This window comes from Macaca mulatta, chromosome 20 (genome assembly GCF_049350105.2).
Source record: "Macaca mulatta isolate MMU2019108-1 chromosome 20, T2T-MMU8v2.0, whole genome shotgun sequence".
NCBI classification, from domain to species: Eukaryota; Metazoa; Chordata; class Mammalia; order Primates; family Cercopithecidae; genus Macaca; species Macaca mulatta.
Genome location: NC_133425.1, coordinates 28,094,790 through 28,120,589, shown reverse-complemented (window position 1 = coordinate 28,120,589; position 25,800 = coordinate 28,094,790). Strand labels below are relative to the sequence as shown.

The following is a 25,800-nucleotide window of genomic DNA, read 5'->3' as shown; positions in this document are numbered from 1 at the left end:
CGGCTCCTCCCCCAGCGCCTCACACGCTCATTGTGAAACGACAGCGGCCGCCGGCTTCTAAGGCGGTTTGAGACCTTGAGACCCTAAATCCTTGGCGCGCGTGAGCGCCCGCGCCGCTCCTTACCCACTCCCAGGGCTAGGGGTGCGAGGTTCACCGACTTGATTCTCTCCCCGTCTCCCGCCGGGAGCTAACCGCGCCGGTGTGCGCGGCACCTCGCGCCACTGCTCGCTCCTGCCGCCCCTCCCCCCGGGAGCTCCCGCCCGCGCGCTCCTCCCTCTCCGCGCCCCGGCGACGCGCACGCGCGCCAGCCCGGCTCGCGCCCTCTCGCTTTCCAGCCCGCGAGACCCCCTCCCCTTCCGCCTCGCGGCGCTTCCTCGCGCCGCGGTCTTCTCTCTCCACCCCCGACACCGCGGGGCTCCCCCGCCCGCCAACGGCGGGCCCCTGCTGCCCGATCCCCCTCGCTTCCCGCGCTCTCCAGCGGGGCCCCAGCCCCGGCGCCCTCTCTCCCTCCCTTCCCTCTAATTCCCCTTCCGGACGCTGCCATCATGTTGAAGCCTCAGCCGCCACAACAGCCCTCCCAGCCCCAGCAGCCGCCCCCCACGCAACAGGCCGTGGCCCGCCGGCTCCCCGGGGGCACCAGCCCTCCCAACGGCGGCCTCCCGGGGCCGCTGGCCACCTCCGCGGCTCCTCCCGGGCCTCCAGCGGCCGCCTCCCCCTGCCTAGGGCCTGTGGCAACTACCGGGAGCGGGCTCCGCCGGGGAGCCGAAGGCATCTTGGCGCCGCAGCCGCCGCCGCCGCCGCCGCCGCAGCAGCACCAGGAGAGGCCAGGGGCCGCCGCCATCGGCAGCGCCAGGTGAGGAGGGTGGGCTCCGGGCGAGGGACCTGCGGCCACCTGGAGGCGGCGGCTCGGTTCCGGCGGGGCAGACCCCAACCCGGCACCGTGAGGGGCACCGGCTGGGTGGGGAGTCCCCGTGAAGCTGGGGGAGGGCCCCCTCAGGTCCGAACAGGTCGGAGGGAAAGGATCACCAGGCGGCCACCGGAGCACCGAGGGGCCGCGCTCGGCTCTCGGGGCCTAGTCAGGGCTCGCAGCCCCGGCCTACAGGGGAGGCGGGGCGCATCCCGCCGGCGCCGTCGGATCGGGGAGTTGGGGGGGGGCGAGGAGCTGATCAGGGTCCCCGGTTCCATTACCACGAAGGGTCTCGCGGTCCCCGGCTTCAGCCAATGGGGAGTCTGCTGCGGGAAGGGGTCCCCGGCCGTAGCCAATGGAGGGGGGCGCGCGGCCCACAGTTTGGCCAATGGGGAGGGAGGGACTTGGGAGCGGGTTGCTGCCTCCCCCTTCCCGGTCTGGCCAGTAGGAGGGGAGCGAGGTGGGCGGGGGGACGGAAGGAGGGATGACTGGGAGGACTGCGGGCCAGGAGCCTCTGGCGCGCGCGCCCCCTTCCCGTACGTGCGCGTGGATGCTCGGTCTCATGACCCGGGCATTCGCGCGCCGCGGGAACACCTAGGGCAGGGGCTGGTTCGTGGAGGGGCTCGTCTGGTGGCTGTGCATGAGTAGCGGAGGCCCTGTTCAGATTTTCCTGTGCGCGTGTGTGTGTTAATGGAATTAATAGTGGCGGCACACGCAGGCGCAGTGGGCTCTGATCGCGGGAGGTGGGGGTTCGAAAAGGCCCGTGGGCTTTAGTGCGCAGGCGCAGACCGGGCGAGGCCTCCCGGTGGATGGCTTTTGCGGCTGCGCTGTCCCCCAGCCTTGCCAGCGGCCCCCTCTTCGCCCTCCTCAACCGCCGGTTACATCAGCCAGCGACAAGCAGGGTTACTTGGCGATTGGTGACCCCCGCAGAGTGGGTAACGGGCTTGAATGAGTCATGAGGTCGAGGGAATGGGGTGTGGAGGGGATATCTCTCCTCCCACAGTTTGAGGCGTCAGGCTGCTGAAAATGATTGTCTTTTCTGTTTGGGAGGTAATATGCCTGAGCTAGGTAGTTCCGAAGCTGCACTCCTGGAGCTTTTGCCCGCACAGCTGGGGTGGGTTTTTGATTAATATTGTAGCATTGATGTGTTGGTAGTCTGCAGCCCTAGCCTCTCTCTCGTTGGTTCTTAGAGCAATTGAGAACCACTGTTGATTGAGATCTTTTTTGCTGGCATTTGGAGGAAATGTGTTTGCTGACTTTTTAACGTCTATTTCTTTCTTCCTCTACAAGGTGAGAGTTTGAAAATCTTATTTATTGGCCAGGCGCAGTGGCTCACGCCTGTAATGCCAGCACTTTAGAAGGCAAAGGTGGGAGGATCCCTCGAGCTTAGGAGATCGAGACCAGCCTGGGCAACACAAATAGGAAATCCCATCTCTACTAAAAATTAAAAAAAAAAAAAACAAAAAATCCAGGAGTGCTGGTGTGCACCTATAGTCCCAGCCACTCGAGAGGCTGAGACAGGAAGATCGCTTGAGCCTGGGAAGTTGAGGCTGCAGTGAGCTGAGATGGCGCCACTGCACCTCAGCCTGGGCAACAGAGGGAGACCCTGTCTCAAAAAAAAAATACAATAGAAAAGAAAAATCATACTGATTAACGATTTTGTAGTCTAAATCAGCGTCAGGTGGTATATACTTCTAGAATTTAACATCACATTCTTAGTGGTCTAAGAGGGCTTGAACAGACGTAATTAATTTCTTGTTTTCTTCTCTTGTAGGGGACAGAGCACAGGAAAGGGACCCCCACAGTCACCTGTGAGTGTCTTCCAGGGACCTAAAAAAGATGCATAATGTGGAAATATAGAGTACATTACGTCTTGATAGAGTCTAATGTACTCAGGAGGGCTGTGGGCCCAGCACACACAAAGCAGAATGAGTAGAGTGCGGGCATTTAGAAAAGACAGTGAGGTGTTGACTGATTACTCTTTAATTCTCCCTCGTATGTTAACTGACAGGTGTTTGAAGGCGTCTACAACAATTCCAGAATGCTGCATTTCCTTACAGCTGTTGTGGTAAGTTGGTACTTAACCCCTGGGTTGTTTGAGGAACGTAATGCATCTACTTTCTGGAGACATTCTTCTTCTTTTTCCTACTCTGCCAGGGCTCCACTTGTGATGTAAAGGTGAAAAATGGTACCACCTATGAGGGTATATTCAAGACGCTAAGCTCAAAGGTCAGTGTACTCAAATTTGATTATTTTTGGAGTTGCAGAGTAGGAGAGTGAAATAGGCTGATTGAAGGTGTCAATTGGGTGATGTCAGAGTATGCCTTTAGTTGTTTCTGTGAGCCTGTGCTGAATAGTGCTGCAGGGAAAAAAGATACATTTGAGGGCTGGGTACTTTTACGTTAAAGTATTTAAGTTTAAATTTTTGTGAGACTTTTGCTAAGTCCTGTGGCTGATGTTGAGAAAACAATGCACTTGGTTCTAAGCGTATTGAGGATGTAGTGTTGTGAAAAGTTCGGGAAGGGTTAGAGAAATCCAGTCCTAATTTTGCCTTCACATTTCTTGAAACTGACCCGTGGGTGTGGGGAATGGGGGTGTTTGTAGTTTGAACTAGCAGTGGATGCTGTGCACCGGAAAGCATCTGAGCCAGCAGGTGGCCCTCGTCGGGAGGACATTGTGGACACCATGGTGTTTAAGCCAAGTGATGTCATGCTCGTTCACTTCCGAAATGTTGACTTCAACTACGCTACTAAAGGTATCGTCCTAGGCTCTTACCTCAGACCTGCTCTGTGTGCATAGAGGACAGAGGGCAGTTTGTGTGCATGCAGGTGGAACAAGGTGATGTGTTTGGTTTATTTATTTTTTTTGCCTTAATACCTTTTCTTATTTTTTCTGAGCAAGGTGGGTGGATTTTTTTTTTCTTAAAAATATGTCTTGATGTCTAATATATAATGGAATGAATTCCAGCCTGTGTTGTGGTTCTTCATATTTTCTTTGCTTGTTTTTAATTTCTTTTTTCTTTGGAATCATAATCTTGATAGACTTCTTTTACTCTTCTTTTGCCTCCCCACCCCCTGGCCGTGCTGACACACAGGCACACGTACTCTGGGCTTCTTAAACTTTTCGTTCCTGAACTACTACTTATGGGGAGTGGGGTTGGGGGATATTGGAAAGAAGTCTGTGAAATAGGGCCTGACTGCTGATCTTCACCTCTTCCCCCACAGACAAGTTCACCGATTCAGCCATTGCCATGAACTCAAAAGTGAATGGGGAACACAAAGAGAAGGTGCTTCAGCGCTGGGAGGGGGGTGACAGCAACAGCGACGACTACGACCTCGAGTCCGACATGGTATAGCTGCCTTCCCTGAGAACCTGGGAGCTTGACAGACAGAATGGGTTGTTGACAGTGAGGTTCATTTGAAGGGGGAGGGAAATATTTACTGTTGCCCGTTGATGGTGGTCAGATAACAAATAGGCATAGAAAATAGCAAAGTAAAACTACCTATTCTCATCTGGGTGCAGTGGCTTATGCTTGTAATCCTAGCACTTTGGTAGGCCAAGGCCAGTGGGTCACTTGAGTCAAGGAGTTCGAGACCAGCACAGGCAACATGGCAAAACCCTGTCGCAACAAGATATATAAAAGCTAGCAAGGTTTGGTGGCATGTACCTGTAATCCCAGCTACTTGGGAGGCTGAGGTGGGAGGATCACTTGAGCCCAGGGAGGTCGAGGCTACAGTGAGCTGTGATCATACCACTGCACTCCAGCCTGACTGGACCCTGTCAAAAAAAAACCAAAACATCAACTTATTTTCTTACTATCTATAATTAACCATTCCTAGCATTTGCATTACATTATTTTTCAACATAACGAAAAGTATAGATTATCGTGTAGACCCGTTTCTCTTCCCAAAATCAGCTACTCTGAGACATTTAAAATCTCTCACGAGGCTGAGCACAATGGCTCATTCCTGTAGTCCCAGCTACTTAGGAGGCCAAGGCAGGAGGATCTCTTGAGCCCAGGAGTTTGAGACTGCAGTGAGCTGAGATTGTGCCACTGGACTCCAGTCTGAGCGACAGAGTGAGGCTATCTCAAAAAATAAAAATAAAAATCGCTCATGAATAGAGCTGAGCATGGTGGTCCCACACCTGTAGTCCCAGCTCCTCAGGAGGCTGAGGTAGGAGAATCATTTCAGGCTTTGGTGCACTACGATTGAACTTGTGAATGGCCACTGTGCTCCAGCCTGGGCATCATAGCAAGAATGTCTGTTGAGAAACAAATGTCTTGTGAATGAATATGTTATTGCTTTGTTATGTTTGGTTTGTACAAGAATTCGCTTTTTTTGCGTTTTCGAACTTCTCGTGGTGATACATAGATCTAGTTCTTTGCTTTTATTGTTGTGTAATGTTTTCTTTATATTCACACACATACGTATACGCAACAAATTGTATTTGTCCTTTTCGTTACTCATCTGCATTTTGTTTCTATTATTTTGCTACTAAAAATAGTACCTTGCTGGACTTTGAGAACTTGTATTCCCTACGCACATGTGCCAGAATTTTTCTGGGATGTCTTGGACATAGACTTGTTGGATTTTTTGACTTTTCAGGTTTACTAGTTATCACTAATTTCTGCTGCAATTGTTAGTAATTATTAACAGTTGCAGGCCGGGATCAGTGGCTCATGCCAGTAATCCCAGCACTTTGGGAGGCCAAGGCAGGCAGATCACCTGAGGTTGGGAGTTTAAGACCAACCTGACCAACATGGAGAAATCCCATCTCTACTAAAAATACAAAATTAGCTGGGTGTGGTGGCACATGCCATAATCCTAGCTACTGGCGAGGTTGAGGCAGGAGAATCGCTTGAACCCAGGAGATGGAGGTTGCGGTGAGCCAAGATGGTGCCGTTGCACTCCAGCCTGGGCAACGAGAATGAAACTCTGTCGCCAAAAAAAAAAAAAAAAATTGCAGTTAGTAATTACAATTATTAGTTGATTACTTTTGCCAGCCACATCCTTATTTTTTTTCACTGTTGTTCACTTATTTATTTATTTTTCAGACAGAATCTTGCTCTGTTGCCTGGGTTTTTGTTGTTGTTGTTTGTTTTGTTTTGTTTTTTGTTTGAGACAGGGTCTTGCTCCATCAACCAGGCTGGAGGCTGGAGTGCAGTGGCTCAATCTCAGCTCACTGCAACCTCTGCCTCCCAGGTTCAAGCGATTCTCCTGCCTCAGCTAGGACTGCAGGCATGCGCCACCACGGATGGCTAATTTTTTATTTTTAGTAGAGATGGGATTTCACCGTATTGGTCAGGTTGATCTCAAACTCCTGACCTCAGGTGATCCACCCACCTCCCAAAGTGCTGGGGTTACAGGCATGAGCCACCACCCCCAGCCAGTCGCCCAGGCCTGAGTACAGTGGTGCCATAATAGTTCACTGCAGCCTCAAACTCCTGGGCTCAAGTGATCCTCTCTCCTCACTCTCCTAAGTAGTAAGTAGCTAGGACCCCAGGCATGCACCACCACACCCACCTGTTTCATTATTTTTTTGTAGAGATGGACTCTTGCTGTGTTGCCTAGGCTGGCCTTAAACTCCTGGCCTCAGGAGATCGTCCTGCCTCAGCTTCCCAGACTACTGGGATTACAGGTTTCAGCCACTGTGCCCAGCCAATTTGGTCACATCTTAAGAGTTTTTAATCTGATGGAAGGGAAGTGACTTGTCAATGTTGCTTTTCTTGCTGGATTTTAAAACCTGCTTTCTCCCTCCCCAGTCCAATGGATGGGACCCCAATGAAATGTTCAAGTTTAATGAGGAGAACTACGGTGTGAAGACCACCTACGATAGCAGTCTTTCTTCTTATACGTGAGTGTCTTGGTGCTCTCTAGGTGATGTGTTGGTGATATGGGGTCACTAAGTGAAGACAGGTTTCCAGGAGAACATAGTTTTTGCTCCTTTTTCTCTGGGTGTCCAGGGTCACCGTCCCTGTTCCTACTTACTCTACCTTGTGGAACTATTCCCTCAAAGGTTTTGTTTTGTTTTGTTTTGTTTTGTTTTTGAGATGGAGTCTCGCTGTGTAGCCCATGCTGAAGTGCAGTGGCGCAGTCTCGGCTCACTGCAAGCTCCGCCTCCCAGGTTCACGCCATTCTCCTGCCTCAGCCTCCTGAGTAGCTGGGACTACAGGCGCCTGCCACCACACCTGGCTGATTTTTTTGTGTTTGTAGTAGAGACAGGGTTTCACCGTGTTAGCAAGGATGGTCTCGATCTTACCTCGTGATTCGCCCACCTCGGCCTCCCAGAGTGCTGGGATTACAGGCGTGAGCTACCACACCCAGCCTCCCTCAAAGGTTTTAAGCACGTAAGTGCTCCTGACATTCCCAGATAAGCCTTGGTGCTCTACCTGGGACTGGTGCTCTACCTGGGACGCAGTCGGTGCCTGTTACCCAGATGTTGAGTTGAAAGGATTAAATACTGGCCGGGCGTGGTGGCTCATGCTTGTAATCCCAGCACTTTGGGAGGCCAAGGCGGGTGAATCACGAGGTCAGGAGATCGAGACCATCCTGGCTAACATGGTGAAAACCCGTCTCTACTAAAAAGACAAAAAAATTAGCCAGGTGTGGTGGCGGGCGCCTATAGTCCCAGCTACTCGGGAGGCTGAGGCAGGAGAATGGCGTGAACCCGGGAGTCAGAGCTTGCAGTGAGCCGAGATCGTGCCACTGCACTCTAGCCTGGGCGACAGAGCGAGACACTTGTCTCAAAAAAAAAAAAAGAAAGGATTAAATACTTACGTGCCTGAACTGGTGATTGGAGTTGTTGAAGTGTTTTTTCTTTTTTCCTCTTTTGTCCCCTGGCACTGGGATGGTGGTGGTCTGTGGGTGCTGTCTCAGGGTGCCCTTAGAAAAGGACAACTCAGAAGAATTTCGTCAGCGAGAGCTGCGTGCAGCCCAGTTGGCTCGAGAGATTGAATCAAGCCCCCAGTACCGCCTGCGGATCGCCATGGAGAACGATGATGGGCGCACTGAAGAGGAGAAGCACAGTGCGGTCCAGCGGCAGGGTTCGGGTCGGGAGAGCCCCAGCTTGGCATCCAGGTGACTGTCGTGAACAGCCAGGACTATTTGGGGCTTCTGGGAGTGTCCTGGGGCCTGGGCCCAGAATTGATGGGTGCTGTGGTTTAAAGTTTCAAAATTTTGGTTTACGTTCTCTTTTTCTCTGTATTCATTTTTATATATGTGCTATTTTTTCTTATAAAAGTGAAATGTAACTGGATTCCTTGTGTTTTACAAAAACTGTCCTTGAAACTATGGTGTGATCCTAACTTTGTCATAGGTCAGGAGTTGTAGAATTGTGGAGCATTGGCCAGGTTGGTTGGCTCAGAGTTGATGTCACATAAGGTCATAAGTCTGTAGCCATAGAACATTAAACTGGGGCAGATCTTCAAGTGGAATAGTGCTGGAGCCAGGCAGTGTATGTGTGTTTGGGGGCAGAAGGGAGAGACTTTAGAAGAAGAAGAAAACGTGAGTTTCGTGGCTACCTGGCCTTATTTGAACTCTTTCCTCAGGGAGGGGAAGTATATCCCTCTGCCTCAGCGAGTCCGAGAAGGTCCCCGGGGAGGAGTTCGATGCAGCAGCTCTCGGGGCGGTCGGCCTGGCCTTAGCTCTTTGCCACCTCGTGGCCCTCACCATCTGGACAATAGCAGTCCTGGCCCAGGTTCTGAGGCCCGTGGTATCAATGGAGGTGAGTTATGAGGTGACTTTGAGGGGCAGGGCAGGGCAGGGGATGCCGAGGAGGTAGGAGGGTAACTGGAGGGGTTTGGATGGGTTGGAATGACACTGCATCGGTGGGAATATAATAGGTCATCTGCCTCCTCTGACGTTTTCTTCATCTTAAAAAAAAAAAAAAAAAAACAGGCCCTTCCCGCATGTCCCCAAAGGCACAGCGGCCTCTGAGAGGTGCCAAGACTCTGTCTTCACCCAGTAATAGGCCTTCTGGAGAAACTTCTGTTCCACCTCCTCCTGCAGGTAAAGCTTTAGTAGTGTTGGATGAAGAAATGGATGGAAATTTGTAAAGAGATGTAAATATGTCCAGTTGTTACAAATGCTGGAATGGGAGATAATTTTAAGATAGATATTTTGGGCGTTTGGGATTTAGTCATATTGGGAAATAGTTCTTTAATTTCCCTAGTGCAGAAATCTCAACCTGGCAATTCATGGGTTGTGTCTGTTTGGCAGACATCCTTTGTTTAGATTTGAATCAGTTGCTAACTTTTCTGGGGTTTTTTTTGGTTTGTTTGTTTTTTGAGACGGAGTCTCGCACTGTCACCTGGGCTGGAGTGCAGTGACGTCATCTTGGTTCACCGCAACCTCCACCTCCCGGATTCAAGCGATTCTCCTGCCTCAGCCTCCCGAGTAGCTGGGATTACAGGCGCCCACCACCACGCCTGGCTAAATTTTTTGTATGTTTAGTAGAAGCGGGGTTTTACTATGTTGGCCAGGCTGATCTTGAACTCCTGATCTCAATATCCGCCCACCGCACCTCCCAGAGTGCTGGGATTACAGGCATGAGCCACCACATCCTGCCAGTTGCTAACTTTTAAAACAGTCTGAGGCAGGCAGATTGCTTGAGCCCAGGAGTTCAAGACCAGCCTGGGCAACATGGCAAAACCCTTCTGCAAAAAATAAAAAGATTGATTAGCTAGGCCTGATGGCGTGCACCTGTGCTCCCAGCTACTTGAGAGGCTGGGGGCGGGGAATCGCTTGAGCCCAGGAGGCTGAGGTTGCAGTGAGATGGCATCATACCATTGTACTCCAGTCTGGGGAACAGAGCGATACCCTGTCTCTACATAAATAAAACAGTAGAAGCCATAGAAAATTTTAGTTTCTTTTGGATTACAGAAGTTCTGCCAACTGAGCTTGTCTTGCTGCATAGCTCAGGTTGACTGGGACAGAATCCCAGCCACCCCTTTAAGCATTCCAGTCACCGATGATGCCCATGAGGCCATTTACCTGGTTGTGTTACCTGCCTTGGCCTTCTAGACACTTAAGTTGGTGACTCTGGTTGTATAGTGTGTAAACTTTCTTGCTGTTTTGAGTAAGGCCCTTGTATTCACTGCTGTTGACTAGCAGTAACCGTCCTACAGCTCCCCCTTTTCTTCCAGTGGGCCGGATATATCCCCCGCGTTCTCCCAAGTCTGCTGCCCCTGCCCCAATCTCAGCTTCCTGTCCTGAGCCTCCCATCGGCTCGGCAGTGCCAACCTCTTCAGCCTCCATCCCTGTGACCTCATCAGTCTCAGATCCTGGAGTGGGCTCCATTTCCCCAGCTTCTCCAAAGATCTCCCTGGCCCCCACAGATGGTAAGAGCTAGGTGTTTGAGTGCCATTAATGCATATTTAGTGTGATTTGTGGTTCTGGACAGAAGGACTTTTAGGCATTTCCCTCTCCTTGCACAGTAAAAGAACTCTCTACCAAGGAACCTGGGAGAACTCTGGAGCCCCAGGAGCTGGCTCGGATAGCTGGGAAAGGTGAGGGTGTGTGTTTTGTTTTTTGTTTTTTTTTTCTGCTGAGGGTTAATGCTCCTTTATCTAGGGGAGAGTATGTCAGTTAGGAAGTTTGTTGGAAATCAGAGGCAATGTCTGTCAGCCCTTGGGTTGTAATTTCACTTCTGTAATTCTCAAGAGTTTCTCTTTTTTCTTTGCTTTCTTGTTTTCTGTTCTATTGGCACTGTGTAGCCACCTTGGAGAAAGAATGTTTTGTATTTTCTTCTTTTTGATTGTTTTCTCATAGTCCCTGGTCTTCAGAATGAACAGAAACGATTCCAACTGGAAGAACTGAGAAAGTTTGGGGCCCAGTTTAAGGTGAGAGAACTGTGGAAGTGAGTTGGGATATTAGCAGGGTAAAGGGGTTGGGAGTGGTTCGTAGACGAGGCAAAGGACTGGGTAGGGGTCAAAGAGATGAGATCAAGAAAGGGTGAAAGAAGAAAGCTGGGCCTAGGGTTTGGGTCATACTGGACTGTGTGTATTTCTCCCTTCCAGCTTCAGCCCAGTAGCTCCCCTGAGAACAGCTTGGATCCTTTTCCTCCCCGGATCTTAAAGGAGGAGCCCAAAGGAAAGGAGAAGGAGGTTGATGGTCTGTTGACTTCAGAGCCCATGGGGTCTCCCGTCTCCTCCAAGACAGAGTCCGTATCGGATAAGGAGGACAAACCACCCCTGGCACCAGCAGGAGGCACTGAGGGGCCAGAGCAGCCCCCACCACCTTGCCCAAGCCAAACTGGCAGCCCCCCGGTGGGCCTCATCAAGGGAGAAGACAAGGATGAGGGCCCTGTTGCTGAGTAAGTGGAGCGGAGTGGAGCTCTGGGAGGGTGGCAGGAGAGATGGGAGCAAGCCGTGAAGATTTACTGTATTTTCTCTCACAGACAAGTAAAGAAATCAACGTTGAACCCTAATGCTAAGGAATTCAATCCTACAAAGCCTCTGCTGTCTGTGGTGAGCTGGGACGGGAGAAAGTGGACTTTGGTTTCTGTGGGGAGACTTGGGCAGTGCTTACAGATGAATAGGGGGAGCACTTCACCTCCAGGACCACTTGCCTGGCAGGCAGTGTGAGGAGATGTCATAAAAATGTAAGGATGGCAACTTTGGGGCTGGCTTGGGGAAAATGGACTCAGGTCTCCAGGGTTGGGTGATCAGGGATCCCAGTGAGTCTGATGAGGGGTTAACGGGCTTTTCTTTTGTTCTTGGCATTTGACTGAGGGAGTACTGGAGTGGGGTAGTCATGAACAGAGGCCAGCTGACTTGGCTTGAGCCCCTGTATGTGGAAGGTTTGTGATCTTGGACTTCACTTACATTCTCTGTCTCACCTGTAACTTGAGAATGCTCATCTCCTCATAGGGTTTAATGCAAGGCTTTATGAAGATAAGTGCAGAATGTGTTTGGTACCCAGCATTTCATGAATGTTAGCTGTTACTACTATAGGCACGGCCAGGAGTAGAGGGGAAGATACAAAATAAAATTGTGCTCTCTTGTTTTTTGCAGAATAAATCCACCAGTACCCCAACTTCTCCAGGGCCCCGGACTCATTCAACTCCCTCCATCCCGGTGCTGACAGCAGGCCAGAGTGGGCTATACAGCCCCCAGTACATCTCCTACATACCTCAGATCCACATGGGACCAGCTGTGCAGGTATGCAGAGACACTGGCTGGGCCCAGGATTATCAGGGTGGAATTTGGTTGGGCTGATTGAGGGACCAGGTCAGGCCTTTTCTGGGCACTTGTGAGCAAGTCATTCAGCCTCATCTGTGTCCTCATCCCCAGGCACCTCAGATGTATCCATATCCTGTATCCAATTCAGTGCCTGGGCAGCAGGGCAAGTACCGGGGAGCAAAAGGTGAGCAGGTCTGGGAGGGGCAGGTGGTGAGGCTGCCAGGGGCCTACTGGCAGGTGGAGCTTGATCTCTGCTCTGTTCCTCCTCCTCCAGGCTCCCTGCCCCCGCAGCGCTCGGACCAACACCAGCCAGCTTCAGCCCCGCCAATGATGCAGGCCGCCGCGGCTGCTGGCCCACCTCTGGTGGCTGCCACGCCCTATTCTTCCTACATACCCTACAACCCTCAGCAGTTCCCAGGCCAGCCTGCCATGATGCAGCCCATGGCCCACTACCCCTCACAGGTGACTGTGGCCCAGGAGGGCAGTGAGGATCCAGGGCCCCTGCTAGGGATCCCATCTTCTCCAGAGACTTGGGAGCTGGCTGGGGGCAGCAGGCAGCATTGTGGGTGGGATTGGCCAGCCTGACAAGCTGTGGGATTGGTGGTGTCAGATGTGGGCTTGAGCCGTGGCTCTGGTGGGACCTGTAACAAGGCATTGGACATGTATATATGTGAAGTGTAGAGGAAATAGTGTCTGCTGGCTGGGATTGTTGCGAATGTTGAATCAATAGGGTGATTGTGAGGAGGCCCAAGCAGTGCTGTGCACGCAGTGACTGGCAGGAGGACACCTTCCCACCTGGCGGCTGTGCCAACCACTCGTCTCTCTGTCCTGCCAGCCGGTGTTTGCCCCCATGCTTCAGAGCAACCCACGCATGCTGACATCGGGCAGCCATCCCCAGGCCATCGTGTCATCCTCTACCCCTCAGTACCCTTCTGCGGAGCAGCCCACTCCCCAAGCCCTTTATGGTGAGTCCTACGCCTGGTCCCTCTGCTCTGGGCTGTGTGCCAGCGCCCTCTGGTGTGCTCAGCACTGGTTCTCTTTCCTGCTGCAGCCACTGTTCACCAGTCCTACCCACACCATGCCACGCAGCTCCATGCCCACCAGCCGCAGCCGGCTACCACGCCTACTGGAAGCCAGCCGCAGTCCCAGCATGCGGCCCCCAGTCCTGTCCAGGTGCCTGCTGTAGGGGGTGCTGAGTGGTCAGGGTGCAGGAATGGGTGGCTAGAAGAGTGGGATAGAGCTCTAGGGGTCATTTCTGAGTGGTGAGGACCAGAGGCCAGTGAGTTACTGGCTTCGGTGGCACTCAACCTTCCCCTCCCCAACAGCATCAGGCGGGGCAGGCCCCACACCTGGGCAGTGGACAGCCACAGCAGAATCTGTACCACCCAGGGGCCCTGACAGGCACGCCGCCCTCTCTGCCACCGGGACCTTCTGCCCAGTCCCCTCAGAGCAGCTTCCCCCAGCCAGCCGCTGTGTATGCCATCCACCACCAGCAGCTGCCCCACGGCTTCACCAACATGGCCCATGTTACCCAGGTAAGAGCCCAGCTGTCCCACTTCTGGGTCTGTTTGCCAGGGCTCATCTGTCATGGGGGCCATCCCATTCCCAAGACCCTGGTGCCACCCTTGCCATAGTGCTCCCTAACTCTGGCTCTCAGAGTCTGTCTCAGGATTCTGTGGTCTTCCCTGCTGCTTTTTTGTTTTCCACAGGCCCATGTCCAAACTGGAATCACAGCAGCCCCGCCCCCTCACCCTGGGGCTCCCCACCCGCCCCAGGTGATGCTGCTGCACCCACCCCAGAGTCATGGGGGGCCCCCCCAAGGCGCGGTGCCCCAGAGTGGGGTGCCTGCACTCTCAGCTTCCACACCCTCACCCTACCCCTACATCGGACACCCCCAAGGTGAGCAGCCTGGCCAGGCGCCTGGATTTCCAGGAGGAGCCGATGACAGGATTCGTGAGTTCTCATTAGCTGGGGGAATTTGGCATGGAAGAGCTGAGGGGCTGCAGGTGGGGCAGGATGCACGGGTTCTGGGTGGGGAGTGAGGGGTCTTGGAGGCAGGGCTGTCCCACAGGGCGCCCGCCGACCTGCACCTGTCTGTGAAGTATGTAGGGTGGGCAGAAGCCACAGTCGCCGCCGCCAGGGGCTTGCTCCTGGCTCTGTCCTTTGCTTCCCTCCGTCCTCGCTCAGTTGTGATCCAGCAGCCCCCCTCCCCACTGCCTCCCCAGCTCTCAGTGACCCCGACTGTCTCCTGACTTAGCCGAGGTAAGGTCAGTGCAGCAGACAGGGCCAGACTGGGGTGTGGGGGGCTGAGCTGGGCACATGAGTGAGGGCTCTGGCTTACTGGGAAACAGCGATTGACCTGTGCTTCTGACAGCCCCCGAGACACCTTGAGGAGGCCGCTCCTTCCCAGACACACCCCCACGCCCCCACTGGACGGCATTGGAGGAAGGGACAGCTGCTTGGGTTCTAATGCTCCTGCTCTCTTCTCTTTCCCCTCCAACCAGTTCAATCTCATCCCTCCCAGCAGCTCCCCTTCCACCCCCCGGGGAACTGAAGATTGTCCTGGCCGCGACCTGAGACCTCCATGAGTGGAGGGAAGAGTGATCTATGTCTCTTCCCCCAGCAGCTCGGACCACTCCCAGCCCCCCATCCCCCCCATTCCCCGGGGGAGCTGGGGAATTCCTGCCAAGCACCTTGAATGGGAGGGGCCTCACAGAGGGCAGGGCCAGGGTCCAGCAGGGGTGGGGGGTTCCTGCTCTGCCCCTGCCCGTCCCCACCCAGTCTTGCCCTCCCATCCTCTCATCTGTTCCCCGCTGGAGACGGAAGATCTTTTATTTTCTATTATTTATAACTTCAGACTTGGGCCCCCTGTTCTTTCTTTCCCATTAACTTGAGTGACCTGTGTGAGAGACAGACAGATGCCCCATGAGGATGGCTGGACAAGGACTTTTACTTTTTATTACATAAAAATATTAAAAAATAAATAAAAAAAATAAAATTTTAAACTAACTTAACCTGCCTGGAGTTTCCTCTTTGGAGACTAGAGTGGGGTGACAGCTGTCAGTCTTTTGTGGCATTGGTAGGTGCTCATTGTCACCTGTTCCTTCCATGTAAAAATCGTGTCCAGTGGCCGGCCATGGTGGCTCACACCTGTGATCTCAGCACTTTGGGAGGCCGAGGCGGGCAGATCACCAGGTCAATATGAGATAGAGACCATCCTGGCCAACTTGGTGAAACCCCATCTCTACTAAAAATACAAAAATTAGCCAGGCTTCGTGGGACATCCCTGTAATCCCAGCTGCTTGGAAGGCTGAGGCAGTAAAGTCACTTGAACCCGGGAGGTGGAGGTTGCAGTGAGCTGAGATCACTCCATTGCACTCCAGTCTGGTGACAGAGCAAGACTCAAAAAATGGTGGTCAGTTTTTGAAATCTAGGATGATGGGGAGCCAGATCAGGGTCTTGTGCCATTGATTTGAAGGTGGGTTCCAGACTTGATGTTGTGAAGTTACGTAGTTGATGACTGAGGTTCTGGATGACCGGATGGCATGTGAGATGGGAGTCCCCTTCCCAGGATGGGATTGTGCAGTTTCACAGTTCCTGAGGGTGCTGTCCCTGACTCGCTCTGGAACTGCTACGTAGATAGCTCACCCAGCTGTCTAGTGACTATTTTCTAACTTGGCCTCATCTCAAGGTGTGATTTAAAGTTTCATTTCTTATAGGAGTATCTCATGAATTACATACACCTCTTTATGTTGAAGGGTGAATGTTTATGGTAATTAAAGTCCTGATGGATGCGCAGCTGACATTGTGGATGAGAGCTGTAAAGGTGAAGCTGTTAGTGGGAGAAAAGGGGAAAGGATGGGTTGGGAACTGGGCTTACTGGGGAGCAGGAGCGAAATTAGGCGTTATGGGTGGGACAGAAAGATTGAAGCATGGGATGTGGAAATGACATCAGGCTCCAGAGGAGGTAGTTTTTCAAGGAGGTTGGGAATTTTCTCGGAAACCTGACCTTGGTTTCCTTGTCTATAAAATGGAGGTGATTTCACCTTTCTAGGATTTTAAGGAAGTGGCTGGTGCTCGGTGGTAGACCGGGGTGTTTCAGCTCTCACCAAAGCCAGAGAAAGCTGGCTAAGACCAGGACAGGAAGAGTGAAGGCTACAGTATTGGGGAAGAATCCCAGCGTATGCAGATTTGGAACTTGGTAATAGGTGTGCATGGTGGGGAGGAGAAAAGGTTATTAAAGAGGTTAAAAAAAAAAAGGATTTTATGTGGTAGCCACTTGGATGCTAAAAATGGGCAGAGTTGGAGTCCCAAGAGCACTCAGCAGGTGGATGTGAGGTGGTGCAGGAGCTGCAAGGCTTCAGCTGGGCTCAGGATGTTTGAAGTGCAGATGGAGAGACGGGTATCTACTGTGAAATATGACAAGTATTAATAATCTTTTTTTTTTTTTTTTTTTTTTTTTTTTTTTTTTTTGAGACGGAGTCTCGCTCTGTCACCCAGGCTGGAGTGCTGTGGCCGGATCTCAGCTCACTGCAAGCTCCGCCTCCCGGGTTCACGCCATTCTCCTGCCTCAGCCTCCCGAGTAGCTGGGACTACAGGCGCCCGCCACCTCGCCCGGCTAGTTTTTTGTATTTTTTAGTAGAGACGGGGTTTCACCGTGTTAACCAGGATGGTCTCGATCTCCTGACCTCGTGATCCGCCCGTCTCGGCCTCCCAAAGTGCTGGGATTACAGGCTTGAGCCACTGCGCCCGGCCTTTTTTTTTTTTTTTTTTAAGAGACGGAGTCTCATTATGTTGGCCAGGCTGGTCTTGAACTCCTGGGCTCAAGCAGTTCTGCCTTGGCCTCCCAAAGTGCTGGGGATTACAGGTGTGAGCCACCACGCCCAGCTGAGTAGTCATTTTGATGCTTTCTGGAAGGACTGCAGATTGTATAGCACTCCACCCGTATCTGTGGGGGATGTGATCTGAGCTCCCCAGTGGATGCCTATAGTACCAAACCTTTTTTTTTTTTTTTTTTTTTGTTGAGACAGAGTCTCGCTTTGTCACCCAGGCTGGAGTGCAGTGGCCAGATCTCAGCTCACTGCAAGCTCCGCCTCCCGGGTTTGCGCCATTCTCCTGCCTCAGCCTCCCGAGTAGCTGGGACTACAGGCGCCCGCCACTTCGCCCGGCTAGTTTTTTGTATTTTTTTTTTAGTAGAGACGGGGTTTCACTGTATTAGCCAGGATGGTCTCGATCTCCTAACCTCGTGATCCGCCCGTCTCGGCCTCCCAAAGTGCTGGGATTACAGGCTTGAGCCACCGCGCCCGGCCAGTACCAAACCTTATGTATACTATGTTTTTTCCTATTTCTATGATGAGGTTTAGTTTCTAAATTAGGCACAATACTCTTGTGCTTCAGGGCCATCACTGAGTAAATAAGGGTTACTTGAACACAAATCATTGCAGTGCTGTAACTATCAGTCTGGTAATGATCAGTCTGATAACCAGCACGGCTACTAAAGTGACTAACAGGCAAAGGGATGGTTCACGTCCTGACAGGATGGATGGAGCAGGATGGCAAAAGATTTCATCATACTACTCAGAATGGTGCTCAACTTAAAATCTGAACTGTTAAATAGAAAATTCCAGGCCGGGCGCGGTGGCTAACACCTGTAATCCCAGCACTTTGGGAGGCCGAGGTGGGTGGTTCATGAGGTCAAGAGATCGAGAGTATCCTGGCCAACATGGTGAAACCCTGTCTCTACTAAAAATACAAAAATTAGCTGGGCATCGTGGCACGTCCCTGTGGTCCCAGCTACTTGGGAGGCTGAGGCAGGAGAATGGCTTGAGGCTGCAGTGAGCAGAGATCGTGCCGCTGCACTCCAGCCTGGTGACAGAGCGAGACTCTGTCTCAGAAAAAAAAAAAAAAAAGTCCAGATGGGTGCAGTGGTTCCCCTGTAATCCCATACTTTGGGAAGCCGATGAAGGTATGTTATTTGAGGTCAGGAGTTTGAGATCAGCTTGGCCAACATGGTGAGATGCCATCTCTACTAGAAATAAAAAGCTAGCTGGGCATGGTGGTGGTGCCTGTAATCTCAGCTACTTGGAGGCTGAGGCAGGAGAATCACTCAAACCCAGGATGTAGAGGTTGCAGTGGGCCAGGATCCTGCCACTGTACTCCAGCCTGGGTGACAGAGTGAGACTGTCTCAAAAAAAAAAAAAAAAAGGCCGGGCGCGGTGGCTCAAGCCTGTAATCCCAGCACTTTGGGAGGCCGAGACGGGCGGATCACGAGGTCAGGAGATCGAGAGACGATCCCGGCTAACACGGTGAAACCCCGTCTCTACTAAAAAATACAAAAAAATAGCCGGGCGAGGTGGCGGGCGCCTGTAGTCCCAGCTACTCGGGAGGCTGAGGCAGGAGAATGGCGTAAACCCGGGAGGCGGAGCTTGCAGTGAGCTGAGATCCGGCCACTGCACTCCAGCCTGGGTGACAGAGCAAGACTCCGTCTCAAAAAAAAAAAAAAAAAAAAAAAAAATTCCAGAAATAATCAGACCAGGTTGACAGTGGATAACTGAAACCAGGGATAAGGGCAGAGACTACTGTATGTTTACCATCTTTGAGCAGAAATCTCAAAAGTTGGAAGGGAACTTAGCCTTCAGCCAGCCAGAAATTCCCCTTGGCAGCTCTTGGCAGCCTTGCCTTGAGCACTGAGGAGAAGACAAATCTGCCCTGTCATTGGACAGTTCTTTTTGCAAAGTTCTTCCCTCTTCCTCTGCTCTCACCCGCTTCACTTAGTTTGCCTCTGTTCTGGAGTCAAAGATCAGGTTTTGCATTTTCTCAAAACAGCTCTTAAGTTGGGCCCAAGAGCCCCTCCCTTCTGGGAGCTGATCTTAGCCATCCTGGGTGTATATTCATTTGTCAGGATGCATTTGTGATAGGGGTGCCTGTTAACCTTTGCCGAGCCTTGCTTTACTTGGTGTTGGCATCCTTGCCAGTCATCACTCCCAAGTTTTTGAAAATCCACTCATAGTTTATTCCCTGCATATTAGAGAAGTGGTCATTTTCTTTATTCTTTTTTATAATTTATTTTTTCTTTCCTTTTTTTTTTTTTTTGAGACGGAGCCTCGCTCTGTCACCCAGGCTGGAGTGCTGTGGCCAGATCTCAGCTCACTGCAAGCTCCGCCTTCCGGGTTTACGCCATTCTCCTGCCTCAGCCTCCTGAGTAGCTGGGACTACAGACGCCCGCCACCTCGCCCGGCTAGTTTTTTGTATTTTTTAGTAGAGATGGGGTTTCACCGTGTTAGCCAGGATGGTCTTGATCTCCTGACCTCGTGATCCGCCCGTCTCGGCCTCCCAAAGTGCTGGGATTACAGGCTTGAGCCACCGCGCCCAGCCCTTTTTTTTTTGACACGGAGTCTCACTCTGTCACCCAGGCTGGAGTGCAGTGGCACAATCTTGGCTCACTGCAACCTCTGCCTCCCGGGTTCAAGTGATTCTCCTGCCTCAGCCTCCCAAGTAGCTGGGATTACAGGCGCCCGCCACCACACCCGGCTAATTTTATTTTTAGTAGAGATGGGGTTTCACCATGTTGGCCAGGCTGGTCTTGAACTCCCCCCACCTCATGATCCACCCGCCTCAGCCTCCCAAAGTGCTGGGATTACAGGCATAAGCCACTACGACCGGCCTTTTTCTTTTCTTTTGAGACAGAGTCTCATTCTATTGCCCAGGCTGGAGTGCAGTGGCACGATCTTGGCTCACTGCATCCTCTGCATCTCGGCTTCAAGTGATTCTTGTGCCTCAGCCTCCTGAGTAGCTGGGACTACAAGTGCAAGCCACCATGCCTAGCTAGTATTTGTTCGTTTGTTTTTTGAGACGAGTCTTACTCTGTTCCCAGTCTGGACTGCAATGCTGTGATCTTGGCTCACTGCAACCTCTGCCTCCCAGGTTCAAGTGATTCTCCTGCCTCAGCCTCCCAAGTAGCTGGGATTACAGGCGCCCGCCACCACACCCGGCTAATTTTCTTTACTTTTAGTAGAGATGGGGTTTCACCATAATGGTCAGGCTGGTCTCAAACTCCTGACCTCAGGTGATCTGCCCGCCTCGGCCTCCCAAAGTGCTGGGGTTGCAAGCGTGAGCCACCGTGCCCGGCCTGCCTGGCTAATTTTTATATTTTAGTAGAGATGGGGTTTTGCCATGTTGCCCTGGCTGCTCAGAAACTCTTGGCCTCCAAAATGCTGGGATTATAGGTGTGAGGCACCACACGTGGCCTCTTTTCTTAATTTTATTTTTTTATTTTTTCTTTTTTTGAGACAGAGTCTCACCTTGTCGCCAGGCTGGAGTGCAGTGGTGCGATCTCGGCTCACTGCAACCTCTACCTCCCGGGTTCAAGTGATTCTCCTGCCTCAGCCTCCTGAGTAGCTGAGACTACAGCCATGCTCCACCACACCCAGCTAATTTTTTTGTATTTTTAGTAGAGAGGGGGTTTCACCATATTGGCCAGGATGGGCTCGATCTCCTGACCTCATGATCTGCCCGCCTCAGCTTCCTGGTTAAAAGCTTCTTTCTTTTTTTTTGAGACAAGTCTCACTCTGTCACCCAGGCTGGAGTGCAATGGCGCAATCTCAGCTCAAGTTTTTGTGTTTTTTTTTTTTTGAGATGGAGTTTTGCTCTTGTTGCCTAGGCTGGAGTGCGATGGTGCGATCTTGGCTCACTGCAACCTCCACCTCCCAAGTTCAAGCGATTCTCCTGCCTCAGCCTCCCAAATGGCTGGGATTACAGGCACCTGCCAGCATGCCCGGCTTATTTTTTTGTATTTTTATTAGAGACAGGGTTTCACTATGTTGGCCAGGCTGGTCTCAAACTCCTGACCTCAGGTGATCTGCCCGCCTTGGCCTCGCAAAGTGCTAGGATTACAGGCGTGAGCCACCGTGCCCAGCCTTGGCTCAAGTATTTTTAAATAAAGTTTTCTTAGACATTACACATTTAATATAGTGTACAGTTGACCCTTGAGTGATTGGGGTTCAAACTGCACAGGTCCACTTACATGTGAATTTTTTCAAATACAGGTTACACCGAGTCTGCCTATCTCCCTTTGGCCTCCTCCTAAGAAACGTGAAGCAATGAGGGCCTTTATGATGATCCACTTCCACTTGATAGGGAATATATTTTCCTTATGATTTTCTTAACACTTTCTCTAGTTTGAAGAATACGGTGTATAATACATATAACACATAAAGTATGCTTTTGCATGCTATCAGTGAGGCTTCTGGCTGGCAGCAGGTTACTAGTTATGTTTTGGGGGAGTCAAGTTGTATGTGAGGAGCTGGACACGGTAGTTTACACCTCTAATCCCAGCAGTTTGGAAGACCAAGGTTGAGCCCAGGAGTCTGAGGCTGCAATGAGCTAGGATGGTGCCACTGCACACCCAGCCTGGGTGACAGTGAGACCCTGTATTTCCTTTTTTCCCTTTGTTCAGCTTCCCCATAGAGACCGTCAAAAATTGCCAATGCTGATTATATTTCAAGTCATGGAGTCATTGGCTATGATACTGCCACTGTGCAAAGCTGGCCCCATCTCAAAAACAAATTATATGTAGATTTGTGGCTACATGGAGGGGGGCTGGCACCCCTAAGCCCTGCATTGTTCATGAGTCAACTATAATATAAACATAACTTCACTGAGAAACGAAAAAATTTGTGACCTGCTTTATTGTGGTGGTCTGGAAGCAAACCTAGAGCATCTGAGATATGCCTGTCCGGTCCCCATTCCCACAGAACGTGAATGGACGCTAGACATTCACTTAGTATTCCGAGGAAACAAGGTGGGTTTGGCACCTGAGCTGAGGCCATGCTGGCTCCAGAGCGATAGAACGTTCTTTCCCAGTATTTCCCAGGAGGCTATTCAACAGTATCCTACTGTGTCTAGGCAATCCCTAAGCTCACTGGACTTGATTTCTCCATTAAAATTGCTCTGGGATCTCACAAGCTCCCCATCTGTCTGGGGTTCAACACCCTTTTTGTCCTCTCCTATCCTCTCCAATTCACACAAAGGACACAGGACACAGGCTGGCTTACTATTCACAGAAGTTTACTGACCTCCCCAGTCAGGCAGGCCGACCCTTCCAACCAGGAGAAATGTCCACCTAGCTGCCCTCTGCTGGGTTGCAGCCTGTGTCATGAGAGGGCACTGGAAGCAGGAGGGAGCCCTAGCTAGAACAGGCCTTACACGCAAGGGAAGCTGAGCAGAGGTCTGCACTCAACCCCACTTGATGTTCTTCTCCTCCTCAGTCATGGCCAGCGTGTCGGTGACTAGACCGGTGCCGATAGTCCGGTTGCCATCTCGCAGGGTGAAACGCTGGCCTTTCTCCAAGATCATTGGCTGCCGCAAGATTAGGTTGAACTTCAGGTCCTCCCCGGGCATGGCAAGCTCCTAGAGTAGGAAGAGAAGGATCATGCGTGGCCTCCAGGATGCCTTCATTCCTTAAGTTTTTTTTGGGTACCTCGGAGGTTAAGAGTCATGGGAGAATGCAGCAGGGGAATGGTTCTGCCTGGGGACAGTGTCATCCATCCCAGGCTGTCAGGCAGATGCAAACAGCATATTGAGACAGGAAAACATGAAAGAGACCAGTGATGAGTGTTCCTAAGGTATGTTCTTGAGGAAAAAATGTCTAGAAGTTGTGGGTTATGAAGGTTTCTTGGTCACAGGACTTCCTAAGCTTTCATACATAGTGAAACTCTCAGAAAGAAGAGACTTTTTCTAGGAAATCTTTCTGTGGGTACATGCTGGCAGAGCTAAGCTTTTAACCTGCTTCAGCTTAGGGCACGCTGGATGAGGACTCCCGCCCCTAAGTCCATGGGCCATGCCCCTTCTGTTGGCTAGCAGCGACAAGCAGCCCCTTTCCACCTAAGGAAATAAAGTCACTTGGGTTGTCACAGTGTGTCTTTGGAACTATGAGTGAAGCAAAGGTGATATAAAAAGTGCTCCCTCCACCCTACATTTCTCCCACCCACCGTACCTTCTCTGGGGGCAGGATAACCCGACAGGCCATGTCCCAAGTCAGGGAGAACATGATAGGCATGAAGTGGGACACAAAGGGCTTGTGGCGGCCACCTTCCTCCTTGCTGAGGATGTAAACCTGGAGGAGAGTGAACAATGAGGGTGAGATGGGCTCGGCTGGAATGCTGGGGACAGCTTGGCTCAGCCCTGCCCACCGTCACCTGGAGCCCTCACCTGGGCCTCCACCTTCTGGTGGGGCTTGATGGAACCCGGCTTGACCATGACCAGGCCCCGCCGCAAGTCCTCCCGCTTCAAGCCTCGAACCAGGGCCCCGAGGTTATCTCCGGCCTCGGCCCTCTCCAGGTTCTTGTGGAACATCTCAATGCCTAGGAGGAAAGGGGAAAAGGAGTGGGGAGAAGGAAGGCGAGTGTAAGATGGAGGGAAGGTACAAGGGATCTGCCGGGGTAAGGCCACCCTGCAGTCAGCCCCTGGTCCCCAGGCTGGCTTCCCGTACCTGTCACCACAGTGCGGATGTTCTTGCTGTGTCCTAGGAGCTCACACTCGTCTCCCTTCTTTAAAATGCCACGCTCTAGCGTACCTGTCACCACAGTGCCACGGCCTGAGAGGGAATAAGACAGGACATCAGGGACCCCGAGCTAGGCTGCTGCTAGAGAGAGTGCGTGGGAACAGGCAGAGTCCTCACCAGGGACGGAGAACACCCCCTCTACAGGCAGCAGGAAAGGCTTCTCCAGGTCCCGGGTGGGCACTGGGATGTAAGTGTCCACAGCATCCAGTAGCTTCTGCACAGATTTCAGGCCTAATTCAGGGTCCCGACCCTGTTGAGGGGAAGCGACAGGACTCTGAAATCCCCATTCTACTCCCCTCGATTATCAAGAGCCACTTCCCAGACACAAAGCAGAGCTCTGGGTGCCCATCTAGCCCCACCCTCTGCAGCAGCCACCCTGCCTGACCCGGCCTTCACCTCAAGGGCACAGAGAGCAGAGCCTACAATGACTGGGGTCTCCTCCCCTTTATAGCCAAACTCGGTGAGCAGCTCCCGGATCTCCAGCTCCACCAGCTCCACCATCTCAGAGTCCTGGACAGCGTCAGCCTTGTTCACATACACCACCACATGCTCCACCCCAATCTGTAGACAGCAGAGAGACAGGGACAGTATCCAGAGGGGCCCAACTCCCCACTCTTCCCCTCTGCACCTTTACCCAGGCTCTGAGTACCTGTCTGGCCAGTAATAAGTGCTCTCGGGTCTGGGGCATGGGGCCATCATTGGCTGCTACAACCAGGATGCAGCCGTCGAGGGGTGCAGTGCCTGTGATCATATTCTGGGGAGGAGGAGGAGAGGAAACAGCCAAGTTCAACGAGCTCTTCAGTCCACATCCATATAGGCAAGTGTAGCAGTTAGAATCTCAGGCCCACCTTTCTCTATCATCTCCTCACCACCCATTCTGAGTGGTCATGGCCACAAACCTGCCATCTCATATCCAAACACTGAATATTTTAATCTCCTCCCCACAAGCCTAACATTTATCCTGACAAGAGGCAGCTTCTGGCCCTGTCTCCAGTGTCCCAGCAACCCTCACCTTAACATAATCTGCATGACCCGGGCAGTCTGTGTGGGCGTAGTGGCGGGCGGCAGTGCTATACTCCACATGGGCCGCATTGATGGTGATACCCCGAGCTCGCTCCTCCGGGGCATTGTCAATCTCCTCATACTTCTTGAATTTAGCCCCACCTCCCTCGGCTAGAACTAAAGGAGAAAGAGAACACACCTCTCAGCTAAAGTTGCAGTGCTAGAGGCAGAGCTTAGACCACGCCCCTGAGCCCTCCCACCTAAATACATAACCTCCTCCAATCTCTAACTCTTCCAGCAGAGATAACTGTGGGTCAGAAAGAATGTTAGGGGGCCTTTAGGGTCTACCCTGTGACTTCTTTGGGGTACAGCCTCTGCTCTTGGAGCCACAGTAAACACCTCCAGCAGACACTCTGCTAGCCTTGCCCCCCTGGCTCCAGGTCCCATCAGTAGATAAGGCGCTACTGGACGCCCCAACCCCACTCACTCTTCGTGATGGCTGCAGTCAGCGTGGTCTTGCCGTGGTCCACATGGCCGATGGTACCCACATTCACATGTGGCTTGTCGCGCACGTAAGTCTTCTTGGCCTCCACGGCCAGGCCGCGGCACAGGAGAGGCAATGCCGGAGTCTTCAGCGGCCGCAACAGACCCTGCAGCAGGAAGGTCCGGCCGGTGGCGAGACCTGCCGGGACCGAAGCTTGGGAGTCAGGCAGGACAGGGGTCAGACCGAACCCAGCCACCTACCACACCCCCAAAGTGTTCCTGGGCCGCCATCGCCCTCCCCGACCCCTCACCGCTGAAGTGGGGCGTCGCGCGCAGCAGGGTGGCTGCCGCCATTGTGGTCATACTCGCGCCCCAGGAACCGGGGAACGGGGCCCAGGAACCCGAGCGTGCAGCAGAGAAAGGGCGCCTGCGGCAGGAAGGCACTTCCGACGGAAGTAAGGACTGGGAGGGCAAGTCCGGGCCCCTCTAGCCGCCAGTGTCTATGGCCGTCTCCGCCGACGTCGGGCGCGCGGTTGAAGACGTCATGGAGGGGGCTGGTGTCTCGGGGGCGGAGAATGATGGAGAGGGTTTCCACCACTCGGGCCTCACGGGCTGAGGGGCAACGTAGTTTTCTCTGGCGGTCGCGGGGGGCACTGGGGAGCGTC

The 25,800-nt window shown here is 52.4% G+C and overlaps 2 protein-coding genes across 52 annotated transcripts; one reads left to right on the top strand and one right to left on the bottom strand.

Moving 5' to 3' along the window:
• Window positions 1-341: 341 nt before the first annotated feature.
• On the top strand, window positions 342-15,099 carry ATXN2L (ataxin 2 like). Of its 50 annotated transcripts, none has more exons than XM_077985736.1 (24): window positions 342-854; window positions 2,683-2,719; window positions 2,920-2,976; window positions 3,066-3,137; window positions 3,513-3,663; window positions 4,133-4,257; window positions 6,673-6,764; window positions 7,787-7,987; window positions 8,458-8,633; window positions 8,807-8,917; window positions 10,054-10,248; window positions 10,345-10,416; window positions 10,679-10,749; window positions 10,927-11,222; window positions 11,307-11,376; window positions 11,923-12,069; window positions 12,202-12,274; window positions 12,365-12,552; window positions 12,926-13,055; window positions 13,142-13,263; window positions 13,422-13,625; window positions 13,800-13,989; window positions 14,316-14,352; window positions 14,595-15,099. In XM_077985736.1, the coding sequence occupies exons 1-23, from the start codon at window positions 547-549 to the stop codon at window positions 14,345-14,347; spliced, it is 3,120 nt and encodes a 1,039-aa protein (XP_077841862.1). In that variant the 5' UTR covers window positions 342-546; the 3' UTR covers window positions 14,348-14,352; window positions 14,595-15,099. The 50 variants fall into 50 exon arrangements, with proteins under 50 accessions (XP_077841862.1, XP_077841859.1, XP_077841857.1 ...); XM_077985733.1 differs by having other exon boundaries at window positions 13,416-13,625; window positions 14,618-15,099; XM_077985731.1 differs by having other exon boundaries at window positions 13,416-13,625.
• A 6,669-nt stretch (window positions 15,100-21,768) lies between these two features.
• On the bottom strand, window positions 21,769-25,626 carry TUFM (Tu translation elongation factor, mitochondrial). 2 transcript variants are annotated; one of them, NM_001266084.1, is given in 10 exon segments: window positions 21,769-22,497; window positions 23,084-23,203; window positions 23,299-23,450; window positions 23,579-23,683; window positions 23,768-23,900; window positions 24,047-24,211; window positions 24,300-24,404; window positions 24,663-24,829; window positions 25,140-25,334; window positions 25,447-25,626. In NM_001266084.1, coding segments are annotated over 10 exon segments (1,368 nt in total). In that variant the 5' UTR covers window positions 25,499-25,626; the 3' UTR covers window positions 21,769-22,323.
• Window positions 25,627-25,800: the final 174 nt, after the last annotated feature.